The sequence below is a fragment of the Giraffa tippelskirchi genome, chromosome 3 (genome assembly GCF_054371585.1).
Source record: "Giraffa tippelskirchi isolate mGirTip1 chromosome 3, T2T-mGirTip1v1.2.pri, whole genome shotgun sequence".
NCBI classification, from domain to species: domain Eukaryota; kingdom Metazoa; phylum Chordata; class Mammalia; order Artiodactyla; family Giraffidae; genus Giraffa; species Giraffa tippelskirchi.
This window is the reverse complement of record NC_137277.1, coordinates 178,927,829-178,952,107: the sequence shown is the minus strand read 5'-3', so window position 1 is coordinate 178,952,107 and position 24,279 is coordinate 178,927,829. Positions and strand designations below refer to the sequence as shown.

Genomic DNA, 24,279 nt, shown 5'->3' with positions numbered 1-24,279 from the left:
CATATAGCCTGTGATTGACGTCCATGGATCTGCCAACTCTTAGCTTCTCCCAGCCATGGTTCCTACAGATAGGTAACATGGGCCTGGCAAGCTTCCCCTCTTTCTGCTTCACTGGAGACTCCAAGAAAGAATTTTAAACCAAAATTTGACTTATCTGCTGTAGATACTTGGCCAGACTGTCAGAACATCATGGGAATTCTCTGAGAGAATAGTATGATACTTCTGGCTATCACTGAGTACTTTCTGTGTATCAGGCTCTATAGTTAATGACAGTTCTTACCATGTTTAATCCTCATAGCATCTTCTGAAGTGGGCATTTATTATTTGTAGTTTACTGAAAAGAAAACTTAAGTTCAAAAAAGTTAAGTCTTTTGTTCTAAGTCACATAGTAAGTGGCAGAGTTGGAATCTGAACCTAATTCCATCTTGTTCCAAAATTGTTGTTCTGACCACCATTTACCATGAGGCCTCCCATCACTGTACAGGAAGAGGGGCCATGTGCTACAGAGAAAAATTCAGATTTCCAGTCAAATGATCTATATGCAGATCCCAACCCTGCCTGTGTGATCAGGGGCAAGTGGTTTTCAGCTACTCCAGCCACAGATGCTGTCTCTTTAAATCTTCATCATGGCCATGTGACATAGGTGCTGGTCTTATCTCTGTTTTACATTTGAGGAGACTAGGCCACCGTGAGGTAAAATGACTTGCCCAAGGTTACATAAGAGTAATGTAAGTGGCAAAGCCAGAACTCAAGTCTGGGTCTAACACCTGGTTCTGTGTTTGGTCCACTGTTTTCTCACAGCCCGCTCCCAAGACCTGGTCCATCAGGCAGACTTAGCAGCTCTCAGAGTGCTAACTGGAAGCCTATGGGAGGAGCAGCAGCCTTGTCCTGTTCTGCTCTTTTTTCCTCCCACAATCTCTTCTTCTTAGAAACCTTACCAAGGCAACATATACACTTGCAATCCAAGGAAAAGGTTTATGCAATGCTTAAAAATTGCTCTGAGTACCCTACAGAAGCCCATGGGTCTGTGTCTCATTCTTTGTGTGCATTTGTGCTGTTAATTTGGCAGCATGGTGGGGTGGGTGCAGTGTTGAGAAAGTTCTATATCAGTTTACTCTTGTAAGGTTGGTTGTGAAAGTTAGAGATGATAAATATTCAAGGGCAGCAGGTAGGGCCTTATTAATTGATGGCTGTTATTTCCCCAGGCAGCTGGGTCTGATAGAAACCAGCCTGGGAATCAGGAGTTCCCAATCTATTATTCTCTTATTCTCAGACGTGTAAGGTACTGTCTCTTGAGAGACCAGGTGATCTCTAAGGATTTGACTTTCAGCATTAATATCTTGTGCTTTTTAAAAATGAAAGTAGTAAATGCTTATTTTAAAAAAATGAAAAAGGACAGTGAAGGCCCCCAGCTTCCCTGTATTCAGTTCATTCCTGAGGTAACACTTGTTGCCTGTTTGTGTCCTTTTCACTGTTTTCTGTGATTTTAAGTATATTCAAGTATGTTAAATATGTGTATTATAATTTACTGTGCAAAATATTATAATTTATATATGTAAATATATATTACATATGGTATGTATATATGTTATATACCTTGGAACTTAGAATACATACTGCATTGTGACGATCCTTTTCCATTTGTTTTGAGCACTTTTTCTTGTTAGTACTTAAAGATGTAATTTATTTTGTAATGAATGTTTTCTAATTTATTAAGTTATCCCCTAATGATTACATGCCATGTTTTTTTAAAGCAAATACACACATACAATGTTGAGTTCTTAATTTTTTTTCAGGAAAAGAAGAAGAAGAAACATAGAGACAGGAAGTCATCTGACTCTGACAGCTCAGACTCTGAGAGTGATACAGGCAAGAGGGCAAGGCACACGTCAAAGGACAGCAAGGCAGCAAAGAAGAAGAAAAAGAAGAAGAAGCACAAGAAGAAGCACAAGGAATGAGAATGGAACGTAGAGAGGGTGGCTGAGAGAAGGAACCTGGAGCCTGTGCTTTGAAGCCCTGGCTCCTAGAAAGACTCAGTAGTGAGAATATGGCCTCCCACCCTCGTCTCTCCCATGGGAGATGGCATCCCCTTGTGCCACAGGCAAGTCTGGGAGTTAGGTATCAAAAGCATCTGCCTGAATGAGTTGTTTCCTTATCACTCTTGGTCCCTTTGCGAGTGACCCCTGCAGCTCACCCATTCATTCTCCCAACTTCATTCAGCAGGAGGTCGTATTACCCTCTCCAGCTGCCACTGCCAGAGCCAGATTCCTGTACAGGAGTCCAGGCTAGAGCCACAGGAATTGCTGTGGGTGTGAGTCTGGCTGTAGTTGAACAGAGTGATCGGCCTCTCCCTATTGGCCTACCTACCCTGGCCTGATTGGTGGATGGTCTCTGCTACATCCAGCACATAGGCAGAGGGAGACTGGCAGTACGAGGGAGAACATGGTAAGAAGTGGTGCTCACTTTTTCCATCCCCCCTAACATGATTCTGCTATGTTAGAAGTGACAGCCAGTGGTCACAGCCAGAAAAACATTGTTTGCAGTGACTTAGCTTGTTTGTGACATTCCGCCAGACCACTGAACCAGACAGCTCAAGCCGAAATCATTGCTTTACTTTGTATTTACTACGGTGTGAGTCAGTTGGTTCCATTTCAGGTTTCTGCTTAAATTCCTGGTATTAAATGGAAGTGTGTCTGGTTTTAAACTTACTGAGAGTCCTTATTAGCATAATCCCTCTTCCTGTAAACTTACAGACTTAAAAGTCACTGAGGCTGCATTAGGTGACAGGAACATTTAATATGTCACTTTAGACCTTGGAGAGCGGCCCAGCTAAGGTACAGAGCCAGAGGTACTAGCAGGTCACAGCCTTCTTAGGAGATCACTTATAAGCCCTCACTTCTATAATGATCAGATGACCCCTCCCCCAGGGCTGATTGGAGAACCAGTAAGAATCTGTAACCATGAGTAATGGCCTGGCACATAGGCAGAAGCTCAGCAGTCATCTAGGCCAGTGGGCATTTTCTCCCACCACCACTGGCACAAGCCTGGATCTTGTGTTCTGAAGAGAGACCACATCATTCCACAGAGAGGAGCAACTGTCCAGACCCCCTGGCATTCAGTGCAGGAAAGACCACGGGTGATGGTTCAGAAGTCCTGTCACTGAGTGATTATTCCACATTGGACTAGCTCATTTGGACTGAGGGAGGGGGCACTGTGAAGGCAGGGTGTAGGTACAGCTGTTTTATTTTTTGTATGTGTAAGGTGATCAGCTGTCACTGTCCCTAAGACCGTCCATTTCAGTCTCTCATCCAATGCTGCTTCCTGAGTAGCAGTCTTTTCTGCCTACTCTCTGACACACACAGAAACTGAGACTCCCAGAATCGTGTCACCAAAGGCAGAAAGGCAACTGGGTGGCCTTGGCTCTGCTTTATTGACCTCAGAGCACCCTTTGGATGCAGTTAAAAAAACAAACAGACACAATGAGAACGGAACTGGATCCAGGCTGGTGCCACCTGACCCCAGGAGAATTTCCCCAGTCAAGGTGGATTTATACAAAATGCCAGAGGAGAAAAATGAGGCAATCTGGTGCCGAGTCCAGGAGTAGCCAACTGGCAGAAGAGCAGTCAGTGGAAGGAGAGGGCAGGTCATGCCTCTTTCTCGTAAGTACGAGTGCACACTGCACTGCCATGGGTGAGTGTCTGGAAAAAAGACAGTCAGATTAGAGCAAGGGTGTGGGCATGGAAGGTATTGGGAACACTCCATTCTGATGGGGACAGCCCTCTACTACTTCATGCTAATAATTTTCATTTACTGCCTACCTACTATGTGCCAGGTACTTGACAGGTACTTTTTTCCCTAATGCTTATACCAAGTCTTTTTTTTTTTGGCTGTGCCACATGGCTTGCAGGATCATAGTTCCATACCAGGGATTGAACCTGGACCATGGCAGTGAAAGTGCTGAGTCCTAAGCACTGGACCGCCAGGGAATCCACCCAAGTCTTTAAGTTAGGTATTGTAATTCCTCTTGCAGAGATTTGGGAAAATGAGCTTTCAGGGACGAAGCAACTTGGTCAAGATCCCAGAGTGTCTCCCTTTCCCTTGTACCCTTCCTTTCCATTCTTAGTGCCTAAGAAGGTGCCTGGCACATAGTAGATAAAAAGGTGAATAAAAATGTCCAGAGACTTGGGAAAGGGCTATCTTAGGCCACCAACTCTCCATTCTTTCCCTAACTTAGGGTGGTGCCAGGGCCAGAGGCCAGAGCCCCCATCATCCTGCCTGGCATCATACAGCCAGACCCATGGTTTCACCTGATTGCCCAGCGAGTATTTGGTCCTGTATATCACATTCCCACCAGAGCCAGGTACCTCATTCTAAACTGCAGGGACCCCTGCCTTTTGTGAGTGCAAGAATGCAGTGAGCAGGTTACACTGACCCAAGAAGGTCTGCAGTGAAGATGGTGAGGTGAAAACCTGAGACCCTACAGAATAAGGAGGCAGAGACCACAAGTGACTGCTGTCTTTACCTGTGGGGGGTGTTCAGTCAAGGCTACATTCTTTGAGTGAGGTCCTTAAAACAGACAGATCTGACAGCCTGGTTGTTGCTTTCAACCCAGGCCTTAGTCAGGTACTTGCAATAGGCCAGGCATGGAAAGCAGTGAGAGGAGGTGAGTCAGCCTGGAATGAAGTAGAAAGGACTGTGCTGTCAGGGCCCAACCCATCATCAGCCCGTCCCTGCCCAAAGGGTTAGGAAATGGGAGCCTCTCTTACAGGGCTGGAATCACATTTGGCTGTGCTTTCTACCTCTCCCTGGGCAAGGCAGTGGGCCCATGCAGAGGATGAAACGAAGGCTATAGAGTGGCCTACTGTAGTCCTCCCACACCAGTGAAGCTTTGTGCTCTGCAACCACTCTTCTTCAGACTTCCCAGCAGTCCTACAAGGTTGTCATTATTAGTACCCACTTTATAGTTGGACTTGGAGAAGGTGACTCATCCAAAATCATGCACGCTATAAGCTGAGATTTACGCAGAGGCATGTACAAGCCCAAAGCCATGGTTTTACGAGTCCTAATACCACCCGGGCCTGCCTCCACCCTCCATTGGTCACAGGGCATGGCTTTGGCTTTGCACAATAGACTTGGCTGAAGGGACAGTAGAAACCAACTGGGTAAGGCTTCAGAGTTAATCCATCTTACCAGAATGAGTTTCCCATCAACTAGTTCCCGCACAAGTGATGTCTCTTGTCCATTCCACTTTTGCACGTGGACGAGTTTCCCGCCATCCAGCGTCACGATGGACTGTGGAAAGAGGGTAGAGGCCTGAGCTGAGATCTGAGCTAGGATTGAGGGGCAGGAAGAGGTCTGGTCACTGGGGCCACAAAGGACTTAGCCTCTAACCCAAACTATTGATGGTGTGAAAACCAGAGCTCAGCCAGCCCACCTCCAACCTAGTCCCGTAAGACGTCTAGTTCACCACTGCTGCTTGGCTGGGAGAGGGGCCTTCAACTGTTGGGCAGGAAGGGAGAAGCAGGCAGTACAGTGAAGTCAGACAGCCTGGCTCTGAGAAGTGCCACCAGCCTTCAAGATGGGCACTTATCCCATATTCTGAGTGATGCCCACAGCCCCAGTCCCTCTAAGATCTAGGAGGCGGGTACCAGCCTAACCCCTGGGAAAGACCGGTGAGGAGGAATAATCCTGAGACTCCCTGGTGGTGATCACACATAGTGTCTAAAAGAACCTTGGGGATGCAAGGTATTAGAAAATTAGACTGTCCTGTACGTATTCCTGTGCCCCTTGGTCCATATCATGTGACCTCTCCCCTCCAGCTGATAAGTGGGCATCAACTGCCAGGTCCTGGGACTGGGTGCTCTTGGGGTGTTCCACAGCCCTGGTCAAATGTCCAATTCGTCTTCTGGGTGCTGCCAGCCTACATCAGCTGGGTCTCATCTGGCAACTCTTCCAGTTCTCTCTAGAAATTTGGGGGCTTTAAGCCAAGCTGGGGGACCCTGACTGACCAGCAGATCTAAAGAGGCTGTGTGTATGTGTTTGGGTCTAGAGGGGTGATAGGTGTACACCCTTACCACCACCTTCCTCCTCATTCCCATTCCTCTAGTTTTTGGTCCATTCAGAGCAAGTTATTTTTAGTCGAGGCATCCCTGAGAACTACTATTGTGTTTAATTGGTGTTCTTGCCCTTCAAGAAGATAGGCTAGCTCAAGGAGGTGAAGGTATATGGCAGGGTAAGCACTTCTCTCCAAGGTGGGCTGTGATTTTGGGATACCATCCCATCTATGCTGCCAGCTTCCTGTGTGATCCTGGGCTGGGCTCCAGCTTCCTCCACAGGGAGGATACTAGACCCTCTCCTGAGAGGAAGGAGAGGCTGTGAGGAAGAAGAGATAGGGTCTAGTGGAAAGGTACTGCTAGAGGAACACCTTGTCGAGGGCAAAACCCCTCTGTTCTCTCTCTTCCATGCCTGGCTCAGGGACTGGGAGGCCTGAGGCAAGGAGCCAAGACAGCCACCTGCAGAGAAGCTGCCAAGACAAGTCCTGAGACTGGAAGTAAATGACCTCTCCCTCCCCAGAAGAAGAGGGGCAGAGACTTGGTGAGAAGATACTATAAACCCACCAAAGACAATGCTCCACCCAGAACACAGCTTTTCTTCCCTGTAGGCTGGCAGCACTGGAAATGGTTTCTCAGGGTCACTGACCAAGCCTGGGAGGTGGAGGCTGAAGAAGCATCTGAGTAGGTCTCCACCTCTTGTCCTCAGCTGTCTCCTCGGCTCTTGGCGGCCAGGATCACCTTTTCAGTTGAGGACCCTGACTTCTGGGCATTGTTCCTAAAGTACTTGAGGTCACAGCCATGTCCACATAACTTCCCCGCCATCTATGGAAGGGGAAGGAATGCCACAGCTGTTGCATGCCATGTGCAAGGTCATCCAGCTGGAGCTGGTGTAGATGCTGAGGTCAGAATATCCTGGCTCTGTACAGTCCAATCCCTCAGGCAACAGGTAGATGCTTCCCAAGAAGAGAAGGAAGAGAACAAGAGGACAGGGCTCACATGCCTTTAGCACTTGGGACATCCCAGCACTCCACAGGCTGGCTTCAATCCCCGACTACAGCCCACCCCTCAAGGTGCAACAATAGGATGCCGCCCTATTCTCCTTCAGGGCCTTCCATTCCCCCATGGCCCCTTCCTCAACTCACCTTGACCTTCCTGTCATCTGCAGTGGTCTCATCAAACTCGACTCCCAGCTTGAAGCTGATCTCTGTGTTCTTGAAGGTGCTTTGTGTTTTTATGATGACTGTGTCCCCATTGACTTCGATGATTGTGGTAGGCTTGGTCATATTGCCCACCTGCCTGGTAGCAAAACCGACACCTGAGGGTAGAGGGAAGGGCATGAGCATGAGCTGGAGCAAGAGGCCAGGCATAAGGGCTCAGTGACCAACTCTTAGATCAGAATGTGGGGAAGGGAGAAGAGGTGGGTGAGAACTTTGAAAGACGTTGCATGGCTGTTGTGTAATTCAGTTTTTCCCATTAGCTCTGTGCGGTAAAGAGACATTACTGATCCCATGAGACAGATGAGAAACAACGGACAAACATGCCTCACAGCAAGTCAGTGGCAGAGCTGAGAGTAGAATAAGCTACTATTAAGTGCCTCCTGTGTGGTAAAAACTACACGTGTAAGTCTCATTCAGTTCTTCCAGTCTCCCTGCAGGATTGATGCTAGTATCTCTACAGATGCAAAAACTGAGAGTGAGTTAAGCCCAGGGTCACAAATCTGGAATTCAAATCCAGAATGTGCAACTGCAGAGCTCACTTTACTGCTCAGTTAAAAAGGCTGGAGCACAAGGCTCTCTTCCAGGGCACCTGAGCAGCTTTCCAAGCACAGGCTGAGGGAGAAAGAAAAGAAATGTGGACTTTGCCTTCTGGAACCTATGGACAAGGATCCTCTGAAAGTTTTTGCTCTGGGATGCACTAGCGCTCGTCCCCCATAAATGATAACAAAGACATTTTCAAAACCTCTTCTCCGTGATCTAGGAGGCAGGCAGGAGTGAGTGTTGGTCTCAGTGTGCAGTTTTAGGAGAGGCCTGAAGTGGTAGGCAGGCAGACCTCCAGTCCAGGTCTCCTGGTCTAAGGCCCAGTGGGGACTTCCCTCTGGGCCTCAGCAAGGCTTCCCCAATGCTGCAAGAGAGCATAGAACAAAGAGCCCTGCAGGTCGTGGTTTCCCTGGTATCTGGCCTTCTGCCTCCAACTTCCCCTTCCAGTAGTCTCTGCTGAGCTGTTCTCTAAGGGCAGAGGCTTTGGTGAGGTGGTGGATGGAAAGTCCCTGGATGTGCCTGGCTACATGGGTGGTTTTACTTAATGTTTATAAGAGCCCTGAACAGTTGGCTTTATTATCCCCAATTTACAAACGAGGCTTTGAGAGTGAAGTGACTCGCCCAAAGTGAAAGTATGAGTGGTTTATCTAAATTTGAATTTAGGCTCCAAAACGGTTCACTATTCCTCCTGGGCCATCCTGTCTCCCAGCATGCACTTCATCCAGGTCCTAAGGCCGCCAAGTGTGCTTGAGATCGCTGACACTAACTAGGTTGGACCTCTTCGTCCTCTGAGAACTTTTGGGTTAACATAAGAGGGGCTCGGGCACCCTTTGCAGCTGTGCTGCTGCTGGCCCACCCTGCCTGACCACTGAGGGATTTGGCCTTGCCCCCTGTTATCAGGGGCTTCCCAGGTGGCACATGGTAAACAATTTGCCTGCTAATGCAGAAGATGCAAGAGATGCAAGTTCAATCCCCGGGTCAGGAAGATCCCCTGAAAAAGGAAATGGCAACCCACTCCAGTATTCTCGCCTGGAAAATCCCAAGGACAGAGGAGTCTGGTGGGCTACAGTCCATGGGGTTGCAGAGTCGAACACGACTGATCACGCACCTGTTATCAGAGTAAGTCAGGCTAATCCCACTCCCCAGCATAGAACAGGACCTTGTCACTGCGCAAGGAGCTCTGTTTACTTAGGACCTACCCAGAGGTGTGGAGTGTTTGAGGAAGGAAGGCACTGTGGAGTCGGTGAGGGACTGAGCTAAGAGCAAGTTACAGAATTAGGAGACTCGGGAAGAGATGGATTCTACTTAGAAACGAAGCTGAAGCTATTTACTGAGAGCTGAGGAGGGTCTTTTCTCCCCTGCGGCCTCTCATTTTTCCCATCTGTACAACAAACAGGCTGGGTGGATTCTTAGACCTGACCCAAGTTGGGGCAAAATAAGGGAACAAGGGTGGTAAGGATGGTGCAACTCACTTCAGGGACCTAGGTCTTCAGTTCTAAAGTCTCCTGGGAGAGACTTAGGGGGATTGCGGGTGTGGAGCTAGCTCTGGGTATCCCATCTTCCCTAACAGCTGCCCTGGGCCTCCTACTTCTCCAAGAATTATTGCCTTCCTGGAGTCATTGGGCATAGTGCTTAGCATAGAGGGGCAGTTGAGCACTTTGGCCTCAAAAGTCAACACTTGGGGTCCTTATTTCAGGGGTCAGGAAGAGGTGGGAAGTGCCTGGGGTCAAGCCCTCACCCCCTCCCTCCTTGGTTAACTGCTGTAATCAGCCGTCCCCTGGGAGGAAGGTGTGGAACCTAGCTCAACCATTAACATTCCAGTTTTCCCCATCCCAGCTTTGGGAACTGGGATAATCTCATAGCTGGAGATTCCAGAGAAAGGATACGACTCTCTAGCCCATATTAGAAGGTGGAAGGGCTGAGGTCAATGTTGAGTTAAGCAGTTCTTACTACTCCCACCCCCAGGGCCTATAGTGAGAACTGCTCTGAGTTGTTGGGATTTAGAAATCTAGGTATTCACATCAGCTCTGCTGTGGAACTGATTTGACAAGTTTCTACTCTTCCTGGATCTTGGCTTCTCCATCTGTTCAACCAAGGCACAGGGACCTCTGGAGTCCTTCTCTGCAAGATTCTTTGACTCTTCATTCTCCTCTATCCTAGCACCACACCCTGCTAGGCCAAAGACCCTCCCTGCCGTTACTAGGTCTTGCCTTTGCTCCAGGCCTTTTTGCTGCACCCCCTAACCAGATACTTCCCCAATGAGCAGTTATCCTTGGGCTGCAGCTGGTAATGGGGCCTCTTGCCCTACCCTACCACTAGGCTGGTTGGTGAGAAAGAGGGCAACCTCCAGCAACAATCCTTTACCCTAACTAACCCAACACAGAGGAGCAGGGGTTCCTGCTAACTCTGCAGGCCCATCTTACCTCCTCCTCAAAGCCTGTTCACAGTTGTTCCCCCTTCCATCTTTCTCCTGGGGACTACCTACTTTAGACCTTAGGACACTTCCCATCCATTCTATTCCCTTTCACTGTTCAGTTTCCAGTTCCTAAACTGCCCATGCTTCTTTTCTTTTCCTCCCTCCTCACCTTCAATCAGTGCTCGTCTTTTACCCACACTCCTATCTCCAGATCATAAGCCCTACTTCCTCGAAAGTGCCTCCCTGCCCCCCACATCGACGGACACAGCTGCCCCTGGTGCCTCCTTGCCTGCGAATTTCTCTGGCCAAGTTCAGACTGTTCAAGTCCCCTCCCAGAATTCCCTGGCGGTCCAGTGGTTGGGACTCCGCGCTTCCACTGCAGCGGGGTAGCCGTTCATCCTGGGTTGGGGAACCAAGATTCCACACGCGCCGCGGGGAGGCAAAAAAAAAAAAAAAAAAAAAGCCCTCTCCCAACAGACCTCGCATGCCCTAGCCCAGGCTGCCACCTTCTCCGCGTCCCCTGGCTCCCCAGCCTTGACCAGGAGGGATGCAGCAGGCATGCAGGATCTAGCCAGGGCTAGAGAACGGCTCCGACCGGGCACGCGGCCAGCCCCTCCCCAACACAGCATCACAAGCCCAGCATCCCGAGCCGTCCTCACCGAGTGACTTCATGTAGTCATCGAAATTCTTGCTGTCCACTAACTTCCAGGTACCCACGAAGGCGTCCACCATGCTGAAGCTGGGCTAGGTTGGGAAAGAGACAACAGAGAACGCGTGCAAGGACTCTGGCACCAGCAGCTCCCAGCCCGCGCTGCCGCTTTAAAAGGCCCCTGTGTCACGTGACGGGGCGTGGCCCACACCCCCGCGCCCGAAATAGGAAGCTCCAGGCAGGCCCTCTCTACCAGGGGGCTGGTCGCCCATCCCCCAGTGCTCCGAGGGGCGAAGGGGCAGCCGGTGGCACCCAGCTTGCCTACGTCAGCGCGAGTCCCGGGCTCCAAGTCCCTGCCCCTGGCTGGTAAGCCCTGCTCCCTTCCCAGGCCTCAAGGCGCTCTTCGGAATCTGAGAAGGAAGCAGCTGGGGGCACGGTGCCCGCGAGCTGGGACGCGGGCCACCGACATCTGTCCCCTGGTCCCTCCTCGAGCTTGGGGTCAGAACAGAGATGAGAGACCAGAGGAGAAAGGAAACTCGCCCTTGGGCATGATGCCCACGCCGGGAAAGCGCTGGCCGACTCTTGGCGGCGCAGGCATCATCTCGATCTTCATTTTACAGGTGAGGGGAGCCAAGACTCAGCGTGGGGCTGACAAGTTCGCAGGAAATAAGGAGACAGTGAGTGGGGAGTCCAGATGGCGAGCCTGGTCTAGCTGGCCCCAGACCCCGCGCTCTCCCACCGCTCCCCACTGCCGATGGCGGAGAGAGGCACCGAGGGCAGCGTCTGCCCTCCGCCCGCACCCGGCAAAAGCGTGACCCTGTCCCACGCGCCGCGTCTGCCCCACACGTGCTCGCCCCTCCCTGCGGAATGTCTACCGCGCGCCTTTCCGCCCAGCTATCCAGCTCCCCCTCCACACTGCCCGTGCTCCAGGCTTTTCTGACCTCTGCGCACAGCTCCGAGCCTTTGCTCCCGTCGGCCGTTGCCTCCTCACCCTCCTTCCGAAATTCCGTCCTTCCAGCCGGCTCTTCAAGGCTCAAGGACAGCTCCGTTCTGCCTGACTGCCGCTGGCCCCCAGCTGCCGTCCTTTCTCTGACCTTCCACCGGCAGGCAGCCTCCACAGGCAGCCTGCACTTTCAGAGACTGGCGTTAATCTACCTTGTTTGACACTACAGTTTCCAAAGCACTTTTAATAATAAGATCCACCTTGTGTCGCTGTTTATTGCATGCTGGGGGCTTTAAGTGCATTGTCTGATTGAACTTTTAAAACCAAGTTCCTGAAGTAGGTGTTATTATTATCCCTTTTACAGAGGAGCAGACTTGAAGTGTAGAGGAACCCTTTCTTTTTTTAATCCAACAGTTATTGAAGCACCCACTTTGTGCCAGGCCCTGGGCTAGGCTCTGGAGAGACAACTAGGAACATGACACACGCTTACTAAGGAAAATGCAAAACAGAAGGGAATGGTGCCCAACTGCACTTGAGCCAGCAGAGATCCGCAGGGTGGGGCCCAGGAGCCCTGGGATCCCTCCAGCTCTGCCACAGACTTACAGTGTGGTGGGCCACCTCCCTGGACCTCTGCTTCTCTATGTGGAAGTGGAGAACATCTGCCTCCCTTCCCCTAACGTTCTGGGAAGCAGGCCAGGGAGGAAGAGGCCTTTCTCCCCCAAGTTCTTGGTTCTGTTGGACAGGTCCACTTGCCAGAACTGAGCGGGCCTATTTCTGCCAAAGCTGCAGGGACAGGCCTCAGGGCTGGGCACAAGCCCCAGTGACCTCACTGCGGGAGCAGGTGCAGGAGGAGGAAGGGATTGAGCGGGTTTCTAACTCAAGGTCACAACCTTTAGACACAGGGCCGCCTCCTCTCTCAGACATGGAGTGGCTGGAGAGCCAGGGACCAGAGCTCCCTCCCTACATGGTCCTTATAAAGCAGTGCTGGAGAGCTGGGGCTGGGTGAGCAGCTTGCTGGCAGATAGATCTGGGTTCCAGTTGTGATTTCAGTAGGTGCTGCCTGTGTGGATGTGGGCAATTCACTTAAGCCACCCTGAGTCTCAGCTTCCTCTCAAAATGGGGGAAATGACAGTATTTACCACATAGAGGTGTTGGAGGCTCTTAAATACATTTAAAATGCTAAGCAGGGTAGACCTGGCTCACTGGGATTGACTCCCAAGCCGCACCCTGTCTCCTTTCCGCATGACTTTTATCCTGTCTTCTAGGTATGTGCAGCCTTCTCCTCATCCCTCTGATTACCTGCATCCTCCCTGCCCTCTTGTGCTCACTACATTGGGGGAAAGCGGGACAAGGGGAGGGAATGTGTGAGCCCTGTCCCTTTTCCTGTCCCCCCTTTTGTCACCCTTGGTAAATCCAGATGTGGATTTAACATCTAGCAGGCAGCAGGGACCAGTCCCTGCCAAGAGCAGCATCACCCCAGCCCTCGCCCTATAGTGATGTCACTGTTCTGTGTTTCCACGGCAACCACAGGCTGGAAAGATGGAGAAGAGGAGAGATGAGTAACCAGGAGAGAGCCAATGAGATGGGCCGGCAGCACCGGATGATCTGTGGGGCCATGGGAAGGCAGGCAACGGAGGCCTACTCAGCATCTTCAGCTGTTCCCTGGCCCTCCCTGCCATCTGGATGCCTCTGCTAGGGGATGTGCTGCTGGCACAGGAGAGAGATGAGAGGTAGAGGCCAAAGAAGCTGAGCTCGGAGGCTCCAGTGACCCAGGGACGTGGAGACCCTCCCTTTGCCCCTTCAGGGCTAAGTCTGTGGATGCTGACCCCCCCTCAGCCCACCCCCAATAACTGGGAATTTTCCTCTTTGGCTAGTTATGGTGGTGGGGTTCTCTGTCTCTGCATGCCACGAAATCAAGTCTTAGACAACCTTTCCCTCCACACCCTCATACCCCTCCCTTGGTGCATGGTCTGTTCAGAAGCAGTATCTTTGGGAAGAGTCCTGGCTTCTAAATCCCAAGCCTGCCACTTACTAGCTAGAGACCCAGAACTAGTGCCTTCCCCCTTTTGAGTCTCCTTTCCTCCCAAATGGAGGGAGGCCATCTACTTTTCTGAATTGTCATGAGGATGGAAAGAAATGACAGATGGTAAGCCTCACACACTAACACTGAATGATGACCCCTCACCCCTTCTCCTTTCTGGGTGTCCTCCCCAGGGCAGTTGACCCAGCAGTGCTCAAGAATAAATCAAGGCTCTTTGAGACCCATAGGAGAGGATCCAAATACATCTATTTCTCCTCACTGATGTCACTGGGTGCCTTCAGATGCTGCAGAGGAGTTTCCTCATCTCTCCCTTTCTGTCTTTCTCTAAATAAATTGAGCATTGCCTGTGCCCAGCACTGTGCTGGGCTCAGTGGGGGCCCAGGGGGAACAGGAGAGCCACAGCTCTGCACTCCTTGAACTCACAGTGTGGGGGGACAGCTGCCACAGTGGGAGGAATGGAGTGTTCTTTCTGTCACTAGGAAATCGCTTCCTCGTTCCCTTAGAATTCTAGATACTGTGGGTCTGAGAGAACAAATGATGGCAGAAGACAGAGGTTTACTCAACACTGCTTTGCTTTTGAGAAACTGCTGCCTGTGGCAGAGTGCTCCCTGGAAGCAGAACAATGGCTCTACTTGTGGGAGGTTGGGTGGGGTGGGGTGGATGGGAGGCAGCTCCTGGTGGAGGGCAGTCACTCTTCCTTCTCAGAAACTGGCTGTCCTCCCTGTTGCTGTAGAATCAGCCCAAACTCTTTTAGCCTTATCTCATTTGTTTTCTTGCCTGGAGAATCCCAGGGACGGCGGAGCCTGGTGGGCTGCCGTCTGTGGGGTCGCACAGAGTCGGACACGACTGACGCGACTTAGCAGCAGCAGCATTTGTTTCATGAATCTAATTTATTACTTAAGTGCTGCTCTAGGAGGAATGCCTGGCAGATATAAGACATGAATGAATGACTACTGAACACTGAGGAAGTGAGTGTATGAACGCACCAGTGAGTGATTGAATCTGTTTACCTCCCCAGCTTTAGGGTCTCAGGAGTGAGACTCGGTTGCATTCCTATCCTGCCCTTGTTATTTACCTACTAACTGTGGCCTCAGATCACCATCTCCCTGGGTCTCTTTCTCCATCTGCAGAAAGCAGTCCCCACCCAGCTGACCTCCCAAGGACTCTGGGAAGATAAGGTAGGATTGGGAATGCAATTACAAAGGTTAATTATTTCTCTTCTCAGCCTGCTTGGAGAGGCAGGCCCCGCAGCCCCCATGCTGTGGCCCCTACACAGCAGCCACTCTGCCCTTTTTGTGCCTTGAAGGGATGCTGTGTTTCTCGCTTGCTATCTGCCTAGAATACTCTTCCATCCCAGGCCCTGCTCTTTTTTATTTTATTTCCCAAGTTTTATTTATTTGGCTGCACCCGTCTTAGTTGCGGCATACAAAATCTTCAGTCTTCATTTGTGGCCTGTGGGGTCTTTTTTTTTATTTTTATTTTTTTAGTTGTGGCATGTGGGATCTAGTTCCCTGACCAGGGATTGAACCCAGGCCCCCTGCATTGGGAGTGTGGAGTCTTAGCCACTGAGCCACCAAGGAAGTCCCAGGCTCTGCTCTTTTAGTTAATTCCTGTTCACTTTTCACCTTTTAAGCTTAACTCTCTTTGCCTCTAGGAAGCCCTAAACCTCCCTGTCTTAGCACTTACCCTACTTAGATGGGATCCTTTTGCTTCAGAACCTGTCTTCCTATTGGGGCTTTCCAGGTGGCGCTAGTGGTCAAGAACCCACCTGCCAATGCCAGAGACATAAGAGACTCGGGTTCCATCCCTGGGTCGGGAAGATCCCCTAGAGGAGGGCATGGCAACCCACTCCAGTATTCTTGCCTAGAGAATCCCATGGACAGAGAAGTCTGGCAGGATACAGTCCATACGGTTACAAAGAGTTGGACAGGACTGAAGCGACGTAGCACGCACACACACTGTCTTCTATTACACCAGAAACCCTGTGAAGGCTCCCTGCTGTGCCCACAGGGCCGGGCAAGGCTTTGTAGGGTAGACAAACGATCTCTCTCGAGCAAAGAAAACCACTTGTCCTCCTCTGTGTTCTCTCTGTTTGAAAAGTCCCCCTCCCACTCCCACCTCGTCTACTGCTCTCAACTTTCTTCCTGCCGGAGTATCCCACCTCCTGTCCTCTTTCTTTTCTCATTCCATTCCTGAGGGCCATTTCCGGTGTAGAGTAGGGCCCCAAGTCCTCTCAGGGGAGAAGTGCCCTTCTGGACACACAGGTGTAGCCCAAGTCTCTTTGGGGACAGGGAGGCTCCCAGGAAATAAACCAGATCCCGGACTTGGGGCTGCTCCTGGCTCCTTCCCCAGATTACTCCTCTATCAGATGAAAAATGTGCCTCTGAAAAATTACAGATGATTAAGATTGGATTAAGTAAAGTATAATTAGAAAGGTAAACCTAGTGCTTACAAAACAGCACCTCACACCACCCTGAGTTCTGGGTCATGTTCATGTGCCATGTGACCTGGCACCAAACAGGTGGTTCAATGGTCACTCCTTCAAGTACACTTCATTCAGGAGTAGCTTGCCCAAGATTCTGGGAAGTTTCAGCAGCTCCAGGAGGCCCAGTGAACCTGGTTGGTGCAGACATGTGACCGCTGTATTGTGTCCTTAGGTGAGGAGAGCTGGCAGGCCATGGCAGGGGGCCTGGCAGGGAGTTGCTGTTGGCCTCGGGAGTCTGAGACCAGGCATGTTCCACGAAGCAGATACAGAGCCAAGGCTGTCAGCCTGGCTGGGCCTTTTTTTAGGGGCCTGGGATCTTGGGGTTGGCTGGGGGTCAGTGAAGGGCAGCATTCCTGGGCTCTGTAGTGAACAGAGACACTACATAGGAAAAGGAAAGAGTCTTGTGGGAAGGGCTGGGTTGGCTGGGGGACGACCAGGACCAGAGCCTGCGGGGAGAGGTTTCCCCTTCTGGGGTGGGTGGTGGCAAGACCAAGAATTAGAAGCCTGGGATCAGAGGCAGGAGGGATGTCAGATGAGCACGTTGGTCTTCCCTGCACTGGGGTCATCCAGTGCAGGGGTAAGACGAGCCCAGGGAGGCGTCAGGAGTCAAGGACCAGCTCTCCCTGTCGCCTTCTCTATTTGATGAACCAGTGTATGAACTGTCAGGGGCAGGGGGCTGGGTAAGGAAAGACCACTGGTGGGCAGTTGAGAATAGCAGCTGTGTGCACTTGGCCAGTCAGTGTCTGTGCCTGTTTCCTTCTCTGTGTGATGGGGCTCATAATGTCTACCTTTCAGGGTTGCTGGAAGGGGCAAACAAGACTATGGGTGTTGAGAAGCTTTGTATGCTGTAAAGTGTGGTGCAGGAGATGACCGCTGAAGTCAGTGCAGCCCTTACTAAGTGCCAAGCACTGGACTTAACAACTTTCTGTCTTTCAGCTCTTACAACCCTAACAATGATTCAGGGATGTAGGTGCATTGTCCCCACCATCTGTTTACACATGAGAGTGAGGGTTTGGACCCAGGCATACTTTCTTTGGAGTTTGTATGTTGTTGTTCGGTCGTTCAGTAGTGTCCGACTCTGTGACCCCATGAACTGCAGCACACCAGGCTTCCCTGTTCTTCACCGTCTCTCAGAGTTTGCTCAAACTCATGTCCATTGATGCCATTCAACCCAACCATCTCATCCTCTGTTGCCCCCTTCTCCTCCTGCCTTCAGTCTTTCTCGGCCTCAGGGTCTTTCCCAGTGAATCAGCTGTCGGCATCAGGTGGCCAAAGTATTGGAGCTTCAGCATCAGAGTTTGTATGACTTAACTTCTATTCTACGTTGCCTTTCCCTGTTACCATCTTTGCCCTGTCTTGCTCTGCAACCTTGGGCCAATCTTTTCCCTTCAGTGTCCCCAATCCATGGCAGGAGTTGGGCGAGATGATCTCTTTAATCCTTCAAACTTTGGCAGTCAGTAGTTCAGGAAGGGAACTTCCAAGTGGGGAAGAGGGTGAGGTGGGGCTAGAGGGAGGAGGGAATAAACTTTTCCAGCATCTCTGCCCCAACCCTCCCCTCCTTAGTGGGTAGACTAGTAGATTCCCCTTTGCCCTACAAGTTGTAGGGCCAAGGGAGCAGGTGATGTTTAGCCCCAGCCTGAAATACTTGCTGGTCACTGAAGGGGCGGTCACTGAAATCCGAGTGCCAGGACGCCTGACAACAGGCAGGCAGGGCCCATCTGCCTTGGCTAGCAGACCCTAGAGGACAGCAGGGCCACAGCCGCTGGAGCCACACCTCTCCACCCAGCCATCCTGGGCCCCCACCTCCTTAATCAGGGTCAGTCTATATGGGCACCAGGCCTGGCGTGGGGCTTGGGATAGAGCTATTTCTAGGTGTCCTCTTTGTCTCCTTGGCCTGGGCCTTCAGCCAACTCAGGGCACCCACATATACCACACACACACTCATGCCCTGTATCCTTCTCTCTCATTGAACTTGACTGCCACTGGCATGATGCCTGGGGCTGTGCAGGGCACTGACAGTCAACAAATATCCCAGACTTAACTCTCATTCTTGAGAGATGGGAGACGTGGCTGCATCTACAGATTATGACAGTACAGAAAGACTGTCACTATTCCAGCAGGCTGTACACAGACCACGAGAGATCACAGGAGGGAGCCGCTCATTCTGCCAGTAGGGCCAGGAAAGGCTTCGCATAGATGATACCCCACAGTACCCTCTGGGCTGGGTCTTGATGAATACATCAGAGTCTGCCGGGTGTGGGGAGAGGAATTGGGAAAGCAGGGTAAGTGGGGAGAGTTAAACAAGGGTGAGATTTTCCTGCTGATTGATCTGGGAAGGGAGGATAGCTTAGGGCTAGGCAGAAGGCCTTGCCATCGTGGAGAAAGTGGCTTTTCTTCTGAAGGAATGGGAAGCCATTGAACGTTTGGAGGCAGGGCAGCACCATGATCTGACTCATATTAAGGGAGGAGTTTTCTGGCCCTTGTGTGGAGGCTGTGGCAGCCGTCACAGTCTGCTCACCCACGCTGGCAGACAACCGGAAGGGGAGAAGCAGAATGGGCACACCTTTCCTAATTAAAGGTGTGACCTGGCAGCTACACACATCTCCTCTCTCTGGGTTAGAAATTAGCCACACATCCACGTGCAAGCGAGACTGAGAAACGTGGTCATTCTGGACTGCCTGTTAGTCCAGAAAAAGGAGAGAATGGGCATCAGGGGGCCAGAGGTCTCTGACACAGTGGTTAACAGTCTTTCTCTGAAATCAGACTTCCTGAGTTTTAAGTCCTGCTTTGCCACTTACTGGCCATGTGGGCAGGTCACTTGCCTTCTCTGTGCCTCACCTGAGGGTTCAGTGAGCTAACACACCATGTCTTGGAGCAGAGCCTGGTACATAGTGAGGCCCAGGGCTGTCTTTGGCTTCTGAGAGAAGGGAGTGTTTGGGGGACAGGTGCTGCCTGAGTCCCCTGGCAGAGCTGAGATCCCCCTGGGGGCTGATGTATAGCTGGGGCACCCAGGACTATTTAGCCCCTTTAAACCCCATGGTTTAGCTGAGGCAGAGGATGCTGGAAGCAGGACAGGGGCGGGGTGGGGGGGCAGTCCTGGGAAAAGAAAGGTCAATCTTGGAAGGAATTCAAGAATACATGGGCCAAGAAAAAGTACCCCTGGACCCAGGAGCTTCAGAGGCAGCCCAGCATGGAGTCCCACTTGCAAGAGTAGATCTGCCAGGACCGGGAGGAGGTAGGTAGTTTTGAGTCTAGGGCACTTGAAGCAGGGCTCATGGACTCCGCCTCATACCTGCTGTGTGACTCCAGGTTTCCAGCCATCTTTACCCTTTTCTGGACCTGGGTCTTCCCATTTGGAAGCTGGGGATCACTTATCCCTGCCTTCCTGCCGCGTGACTGTGAAGAGGAGCTGTCAGTCCTGGCTCTGGAATCCCGTTGCGCCTGCAGGGCTGAGCTCCTGGAGGGATGGATGGCTGTGGATGACAGCGCGCCCCCTCCTGGGAAGTGGGGACATTGCAGTCCGGTCCTGCTGGGCCACTTGCCTGTCCTACCTCTTCCCTTGTTTGGCCTGTGCTCCTTTTCCCAGGCTACTGGCTGTGAAACAGGGTGGGATAAACACTGACGTGGGAGGGAGAGGAGAAGAGCCTAGAAGGATTGGGGTGGGAGGGAGGAGTGGGGAGAAGATACAGCAACTTCAGGAAAAAGGCAGAGTGATAAGATTGAGGGCTCGTGGGCAGGGATGAGAAGCTTAGTCAGAGTGGGGAGGTGTCTAGAGTCAGCTCTGGAGGGACTCGTGTTCCCCACATTCAGGCCCAGATGCAGAGCTTGCTGAGGGCAGGCACTGTGCCTCCCTGATCCCTCTGTCCCCTTCCAGGGCACAGATAGTCCCCCACAGAAAACAGGTCTGCTGTCAGAGTTCATTGGTTGACTCAGCACCCACCCCTGGCCTTCATGAAGCCCTCTACGCGCCCCCCCCGCCCCCTGCCGCCCCAAACACACACACACACACACACACACACACACGCTTCCAGACTCTGCTTAGGGGAAGATCTGAGAGGTAGCCCTGGGAGGAAAGAAATGCCCTGGGAGGCAGGAAACGGGGTCCCAGAAAAGGCACCCTCTGCTCTGTGACCTGGGACAAACCACTTGCCTTCTGGAGTGGTCTCCCCATCTGAATAGCACAAGGGGGCAATGTGGTTTGAGAGCCATTTTACAACAGAGAACACTGCAAACAAATTTTTAGGCAGAAGTTCAGGACATGAAACAAGTGAAAGGGAGCTGAACTGGTGGAAGCTGGGAAGGGGCCTGGAACGTACTTGTGTCATCCATGGGTCCAGCGAGGCTGATGTAAAGAATGCCAGGGTGGACACGTGGGTCTCTGGGCCTGGCAGGGCTGGCTGCCCCACCCCTGCCTGTTCTTTATGCAGCCTGGAGGTGGGGGCAGGGATTGTGGTGGGGAGATGGGTGTCTAAGGAGTTTTGGCAAAGAAGAGGCAGAGCCCATTCTGGGTTACTTTTCTATCCCTGCCCCACTCCCAAAGATAGAGTGTTCCCGCCCCCCGCTCCCCCGGGGTCCCTGTGCTGGCAGGAGGGATTTGGATTCCAGGGTCTCTGAATGCTTAACTGGGTCTGGAGTCCCACGTAAGAGGATGAAGAGAAGGGAAATGAAGGGGAGCCACAAGATTTGGTGCCAGGAGGCTCCTGGTACCCCCAGTGGTGATCTGGAGCAGCCATTGCCCCCCTCTGGGTCTCATTTTCCCCATCTATACAATGAGGGATGAATGCAGTGATGTCCTTAAACCCTCTGTGACTGGGGGAAAGATGGGGGTGGGGCTGGAGATGGTGCTGTTGGCACTGGGTTTCCCAAGAGAGATGGAATCTTGCTTGGAATTCAGAGGCAGTGATGGTGGGTGTGGCATCAGAGGCTTGGAGAGGGTGGGGTGGGGTGAGGTGGTCTGGCAAGAACATTTACTCTGAGCCTGGGCTCTGCAACTAAACTGGTGTGTTTTACTTCTTCTCAGGGACTTCCCTCATGGCCCAGTGGTAAAGAATCTGCCTGCAATACAAGAGACGTGGGTTCGATCCATAGGTTGGGAAGATGCCCTGGAGAAGGAAACAGCAACCCACTCCAGTATTCTCGCCTGGGAAATCCCATGGACAGAGGAGCCTAGTGGGCTACAGTCCACAAGGTTGCAAGAGTCTGACACAACTTAGCGACTAAACCACTGCCACCACATTCCCTCTCAGGAACACATATTCCCATCTAAGGGGACCGGGTGCTGTCAGATCCAGGAGTCAGTGGCTGTCTAGGTCAGACTGGGCAGGGGTTTGGAGCTGGCCCGGGGTCAGGGTCCCACTGTGCAGAGCTAAGGTGGCCGTCATAGGCCATGGGAACCCAAGAGTCAGGTAAGACGCAACTGCTGAGGAGAATTTAGGGGTTATAACATCCAACTTTTTTGGGTTTCCAGAAGGGCAACCAGGGTCCCAGAATGAGTTGGGGACAAAGCCAGGCGCAGACCAGGGACTCCTGATCACGTGTTTCAGCTTCTCTCCATAAGAAGCCCTGATCAAGAGGTACAGAGCAACCTGGGAAGTGGGGAGACTGACCCTTCCCTGATTTCTGGGGCTGGGGAGGTGGGGAGGATAGAGGTGACACATGTGGAGATGATGGTGCATAATGTTAGCCCAGCCAGCATGGCTTCCGCTTCTCTCTCCCTGGGACTGGTGATCTAGAAGGTCCATTGCCCTTGCTATCTTCCCACTGGGGTGGGAGGAGGGGTGCTGTGGGACACTGGAGTTTTGCAGAGACAGAGGTAGGGGGGTGAGTCTGGGCTGGGGGTGTAGGGAGGAACTGAAGACAGGCTATTCCCTGTGTCTGGGGTGGGGTGGTTACCTCCTTGTTCAATTCAGTTCAGTTCAGTTCAGTTGCTCAGTCATGTCCGACTTTTTGCAACCCCATGGACTGCAACACGCCAGGCTCCCTGTCTATCACTAACTCCTGGAGTTTACTCAAATTCATGTCCATTGAGTCAGTGATGCCATCCAACCATCTCATCCTCTGTCGTCCCCTTCACCTCCCGCCTTCAGTCTTTCCCAGCATCAGGGTCTTTTCCAATGAGTCAGTTCTTCACATCAGGTGGCCAAAGTATTGGAGTTTCAGCTTCAGCATCAGACCTTCCAATGATTATTCAGGACTGATTTCCTTTAGGATGGACTGGTTGGATCTCCCTGCAGTCCAAGGGACTCTCAAGAGTCTTCTCCAACACCACAGTTCAAAAGCATCAATTCTTCAGCACTCAGCTTTCTTTATAGTCCAACTCTCACTTCCATACATGACTACTGGAAAAACGATAGCTTTGACCAGGTGAACCTTTGCTGGCAAAGTAATATCTCTGCTTTTTAATAGCTGTCTACATTGGTCATAACTTTTCTTCCAAGGAGCAAGCGTCTTTTAATTTCATGGCTGCAGTCACCATCTGCAGTGATTTTGGAGCCACAAAAAATAAAGTCTGACACTGTTTCCACTGTTTCCCCATCTATTTGCCATGAAGTGATGGGACCAGATACCATGATCTTAGTTTTCTGACTGTTGAGCTTTAAGCCAACTTTTTCACTCTCCTCTTTCACTTTCATCAAGAGGCTCTTTAGTTCTTCATTGCTTTCTGCCATAAGAGTGGTGTCATCTGCATATCTGAGGTTATTGGTATTTCTCCCGGCAATCTTGATTTCAGCTTGTGCTTCATCCAGCCCAGTGTTTCTCATGATGTACTCTGCATATAAGTTAAATAAGCAGGGTGACAACATACAGCCTTGACGTACTCCTTTACCTATTTTGAACCAGTCTGTTGTTCCATGTCCAGTAACTGTTGCTTCCTGACCTGCATACAGGTTTCTCAAGAGGCAGGTCAGGTGGTATGGTATTCCTGTCTCTTTAAGAATTTTCCACAGTTTGTGGTGATCCACACAGTCAAAAGCTTTGGCATGGTCCATAAAGCAGATGTTTTTCTGGAACTCTCTTGCTTTTTCGATGATCCAGCGGATGTTGGCAATTTGATCTCTGGTTCCTCTGCCTTTTCTAAAACCAGCTTGCACATCTGGAAGCTCACAGTTCCCGTAATGTTGAGGCCTGGCTTGGAGAATTTTGAGCATTACTTTACTGGAGTGTGAGATGAGTGCAATTGTGTGGTAGTTTGAGCATCCTTTGGCATTGCCTTTCTTAGGAATTGGAATGAAAACTGACCTTTTCCAGTCCTGTGGCCACTGCTGAGTTTTCCAAATTTGCTGGCATATCGAGTGCAGCACTTTCACAGCATCATCTTTGAGGATTTGAAATAGCTCAACTGGAATTCCATCACCTCCACTAGCTTTGTTCGTAGTGATGCTTCCTAAGGCCCACTTGACTTCACATTTCAGGATGTGTGGCTCTAGATGAGTGATCACACCACTGTGATTATCTGGATTGTGAAGATCTTTTTTGTATAGCTCTTCTGTGTATTTCTGAGATTCTCACAAAGACCAGCATTCTAGTCCCCAAGTCCGGAGGAAGAGACACCTCAGACACACACTGCTGGGACCAGGGACCTGGGACCCTTTGTTGCAGTGCTTATACCTGGACAAATGTTTCCTTGAGCGACAAAATACAAACTATAAGAGACTAAAAATAACTGTGTACATGCACAGTGGGGGAAAATTATGAAAATCGAGATGCAAAAAGACCAGAAACCCTACTGCTACATCTGAGGTGTCAAGAGCAAAAAGCAGGGTACTGTGCATGGTCCCTGCACACAGCACCACCAAGGGGCAGACCACCCAAGCCACCCCTCTGACCTGACCCATGAACCCACGCCTACCCTCACCGCATTTAAGGGACCAGCTTGCTCTCCTTCAGGGAGCGAGCAAGGGAACCTGTTTCTTGTTTCTGCTGCCTCTTGCTGCA

The 24,279-nt window shown here is 51.2% G+C and overlaps 3 protein-coding genes across 15 annotated transcripts in view; 2 read left to right on the top strand and 1 right to left on the bottom strand.

Moving 5' to 3' along the window:
* ZCCHC17 (zinc finger CCHC-type containing 17) overlaps positions 1–2,704 on the top strand; it is a 47,695-nt gene extending 44,991 nt beyond the window's left edge. For all 6 annotated transcript variants that reach the window (XM_081586071.1, XM_081586068.1, XM_081586069.1 and 3 more), the window contains one exon: positions 1,797–2,704. In XM_081586071.1, coding sequence (XP_081442197.1) covers positions 1,797–1,971 — 175 coding nt within the window. In that variant the 3' untranslated portion in view covers positions 1,972–2,704. The remainder of the gene's footprint in view (positions 1–1,796) is intronic.
* A 676-nt stretch (positions 2,705–3,380) lies between these two features.
* Positions 3,381–14,330, bottom strand: FABP3 (fatty acid binding protein 3). Of its 6 annotated transcripts, XM_081586064.1 has the most exons (7): positions 13,221–13,327; positions 12,709–12,878; positions 11,817–12,000; positions 10,886–10,970; positions 7,196–7,368; positions 5,191–5,292; positions 3,381–3,698 (listed from the first exon to the last, which is right to left on the bottom strand). In XM_081586064.1, the coding sequence occupies exons 4-7, from the start codon at positions 10,956–10,958 to the stop codon at positions 3,645–3,647; spliced, it is 402 nt and encodes a 133-aa protein (XP_081442190.1). In that variant the 5' UTR covers positions 10,959–10,970; positions 11,817–12,000; positions 12,709–12,878; positions 13,221–13,327; the 3' UTR covers positions 3,381–3,644. The 6 variants fall into 6 exon arrangements, 5 of the variants coding, with proteins under 5 accessions (XP_081442190.1, XP_081442191.1, XP_081442188.1 ...); XM_081586065.1 differs by lacking the exons at positions 12,709–12,878; positions 13,221–13,327 and adding an exon at positions 14,283–14,330; XM_081586062.1 differs by lacking the exon at positions 12,709–12,878 and having other exon boundaries at positions 13,118–13,313.
* Positions 11,091–24,279, top strand: part of SERINC2 (serine incorporator 2) — a 52,174-nt gene continuing 38,985 nt past the window's right edge. Inside the window, exons 1-3 of one of the 3 annotated variants that reach the window (XM_081586050.1) lie at positions 11,091–11,495; positions 13,349–13,548; positions 21,812–21,917. Coding sequence is in view for 1 of the 3 variants with exons in the window: in XM_081586048.1 (XP_081442174.1) it covers positions 11,424–11,495 (72 nt within the window). In the remaining 2 variants the exon portion in view is untranslated. The remainder of the gene's footprint in view (positions 11,496–13,348; positions 13,549–21,811; positions 21,918–24,279) is intronic. The other 2 variants (XM_081586051.1, XM_081586048.1) reach the window with 2 other exon arrangements.

Coding starts and splice junctions, on each gene's coding strand:
- FABP3 (XM_081586062.1), bottom strand. CDS start 13,290: ATGCTGCTCTTGGCAGGGACTGGTCCCTGCTGCCTGCTAGATGTTAAA. Junction 12,001..13,117: donor AGAGGGCAGGGAGGATGCAG/GTAATCAGAGGG, acceptor CTGAAAGTGCAG/GCTGCCTGTGGAGGCTGCCT. Junction 5,293..7,195: donor CAGATGACAGGAAGGTCAAG/GTGAGTTGAGGA, acceptor CTCTTTCCACAG/TCCATCGTGACGCTGGATGG.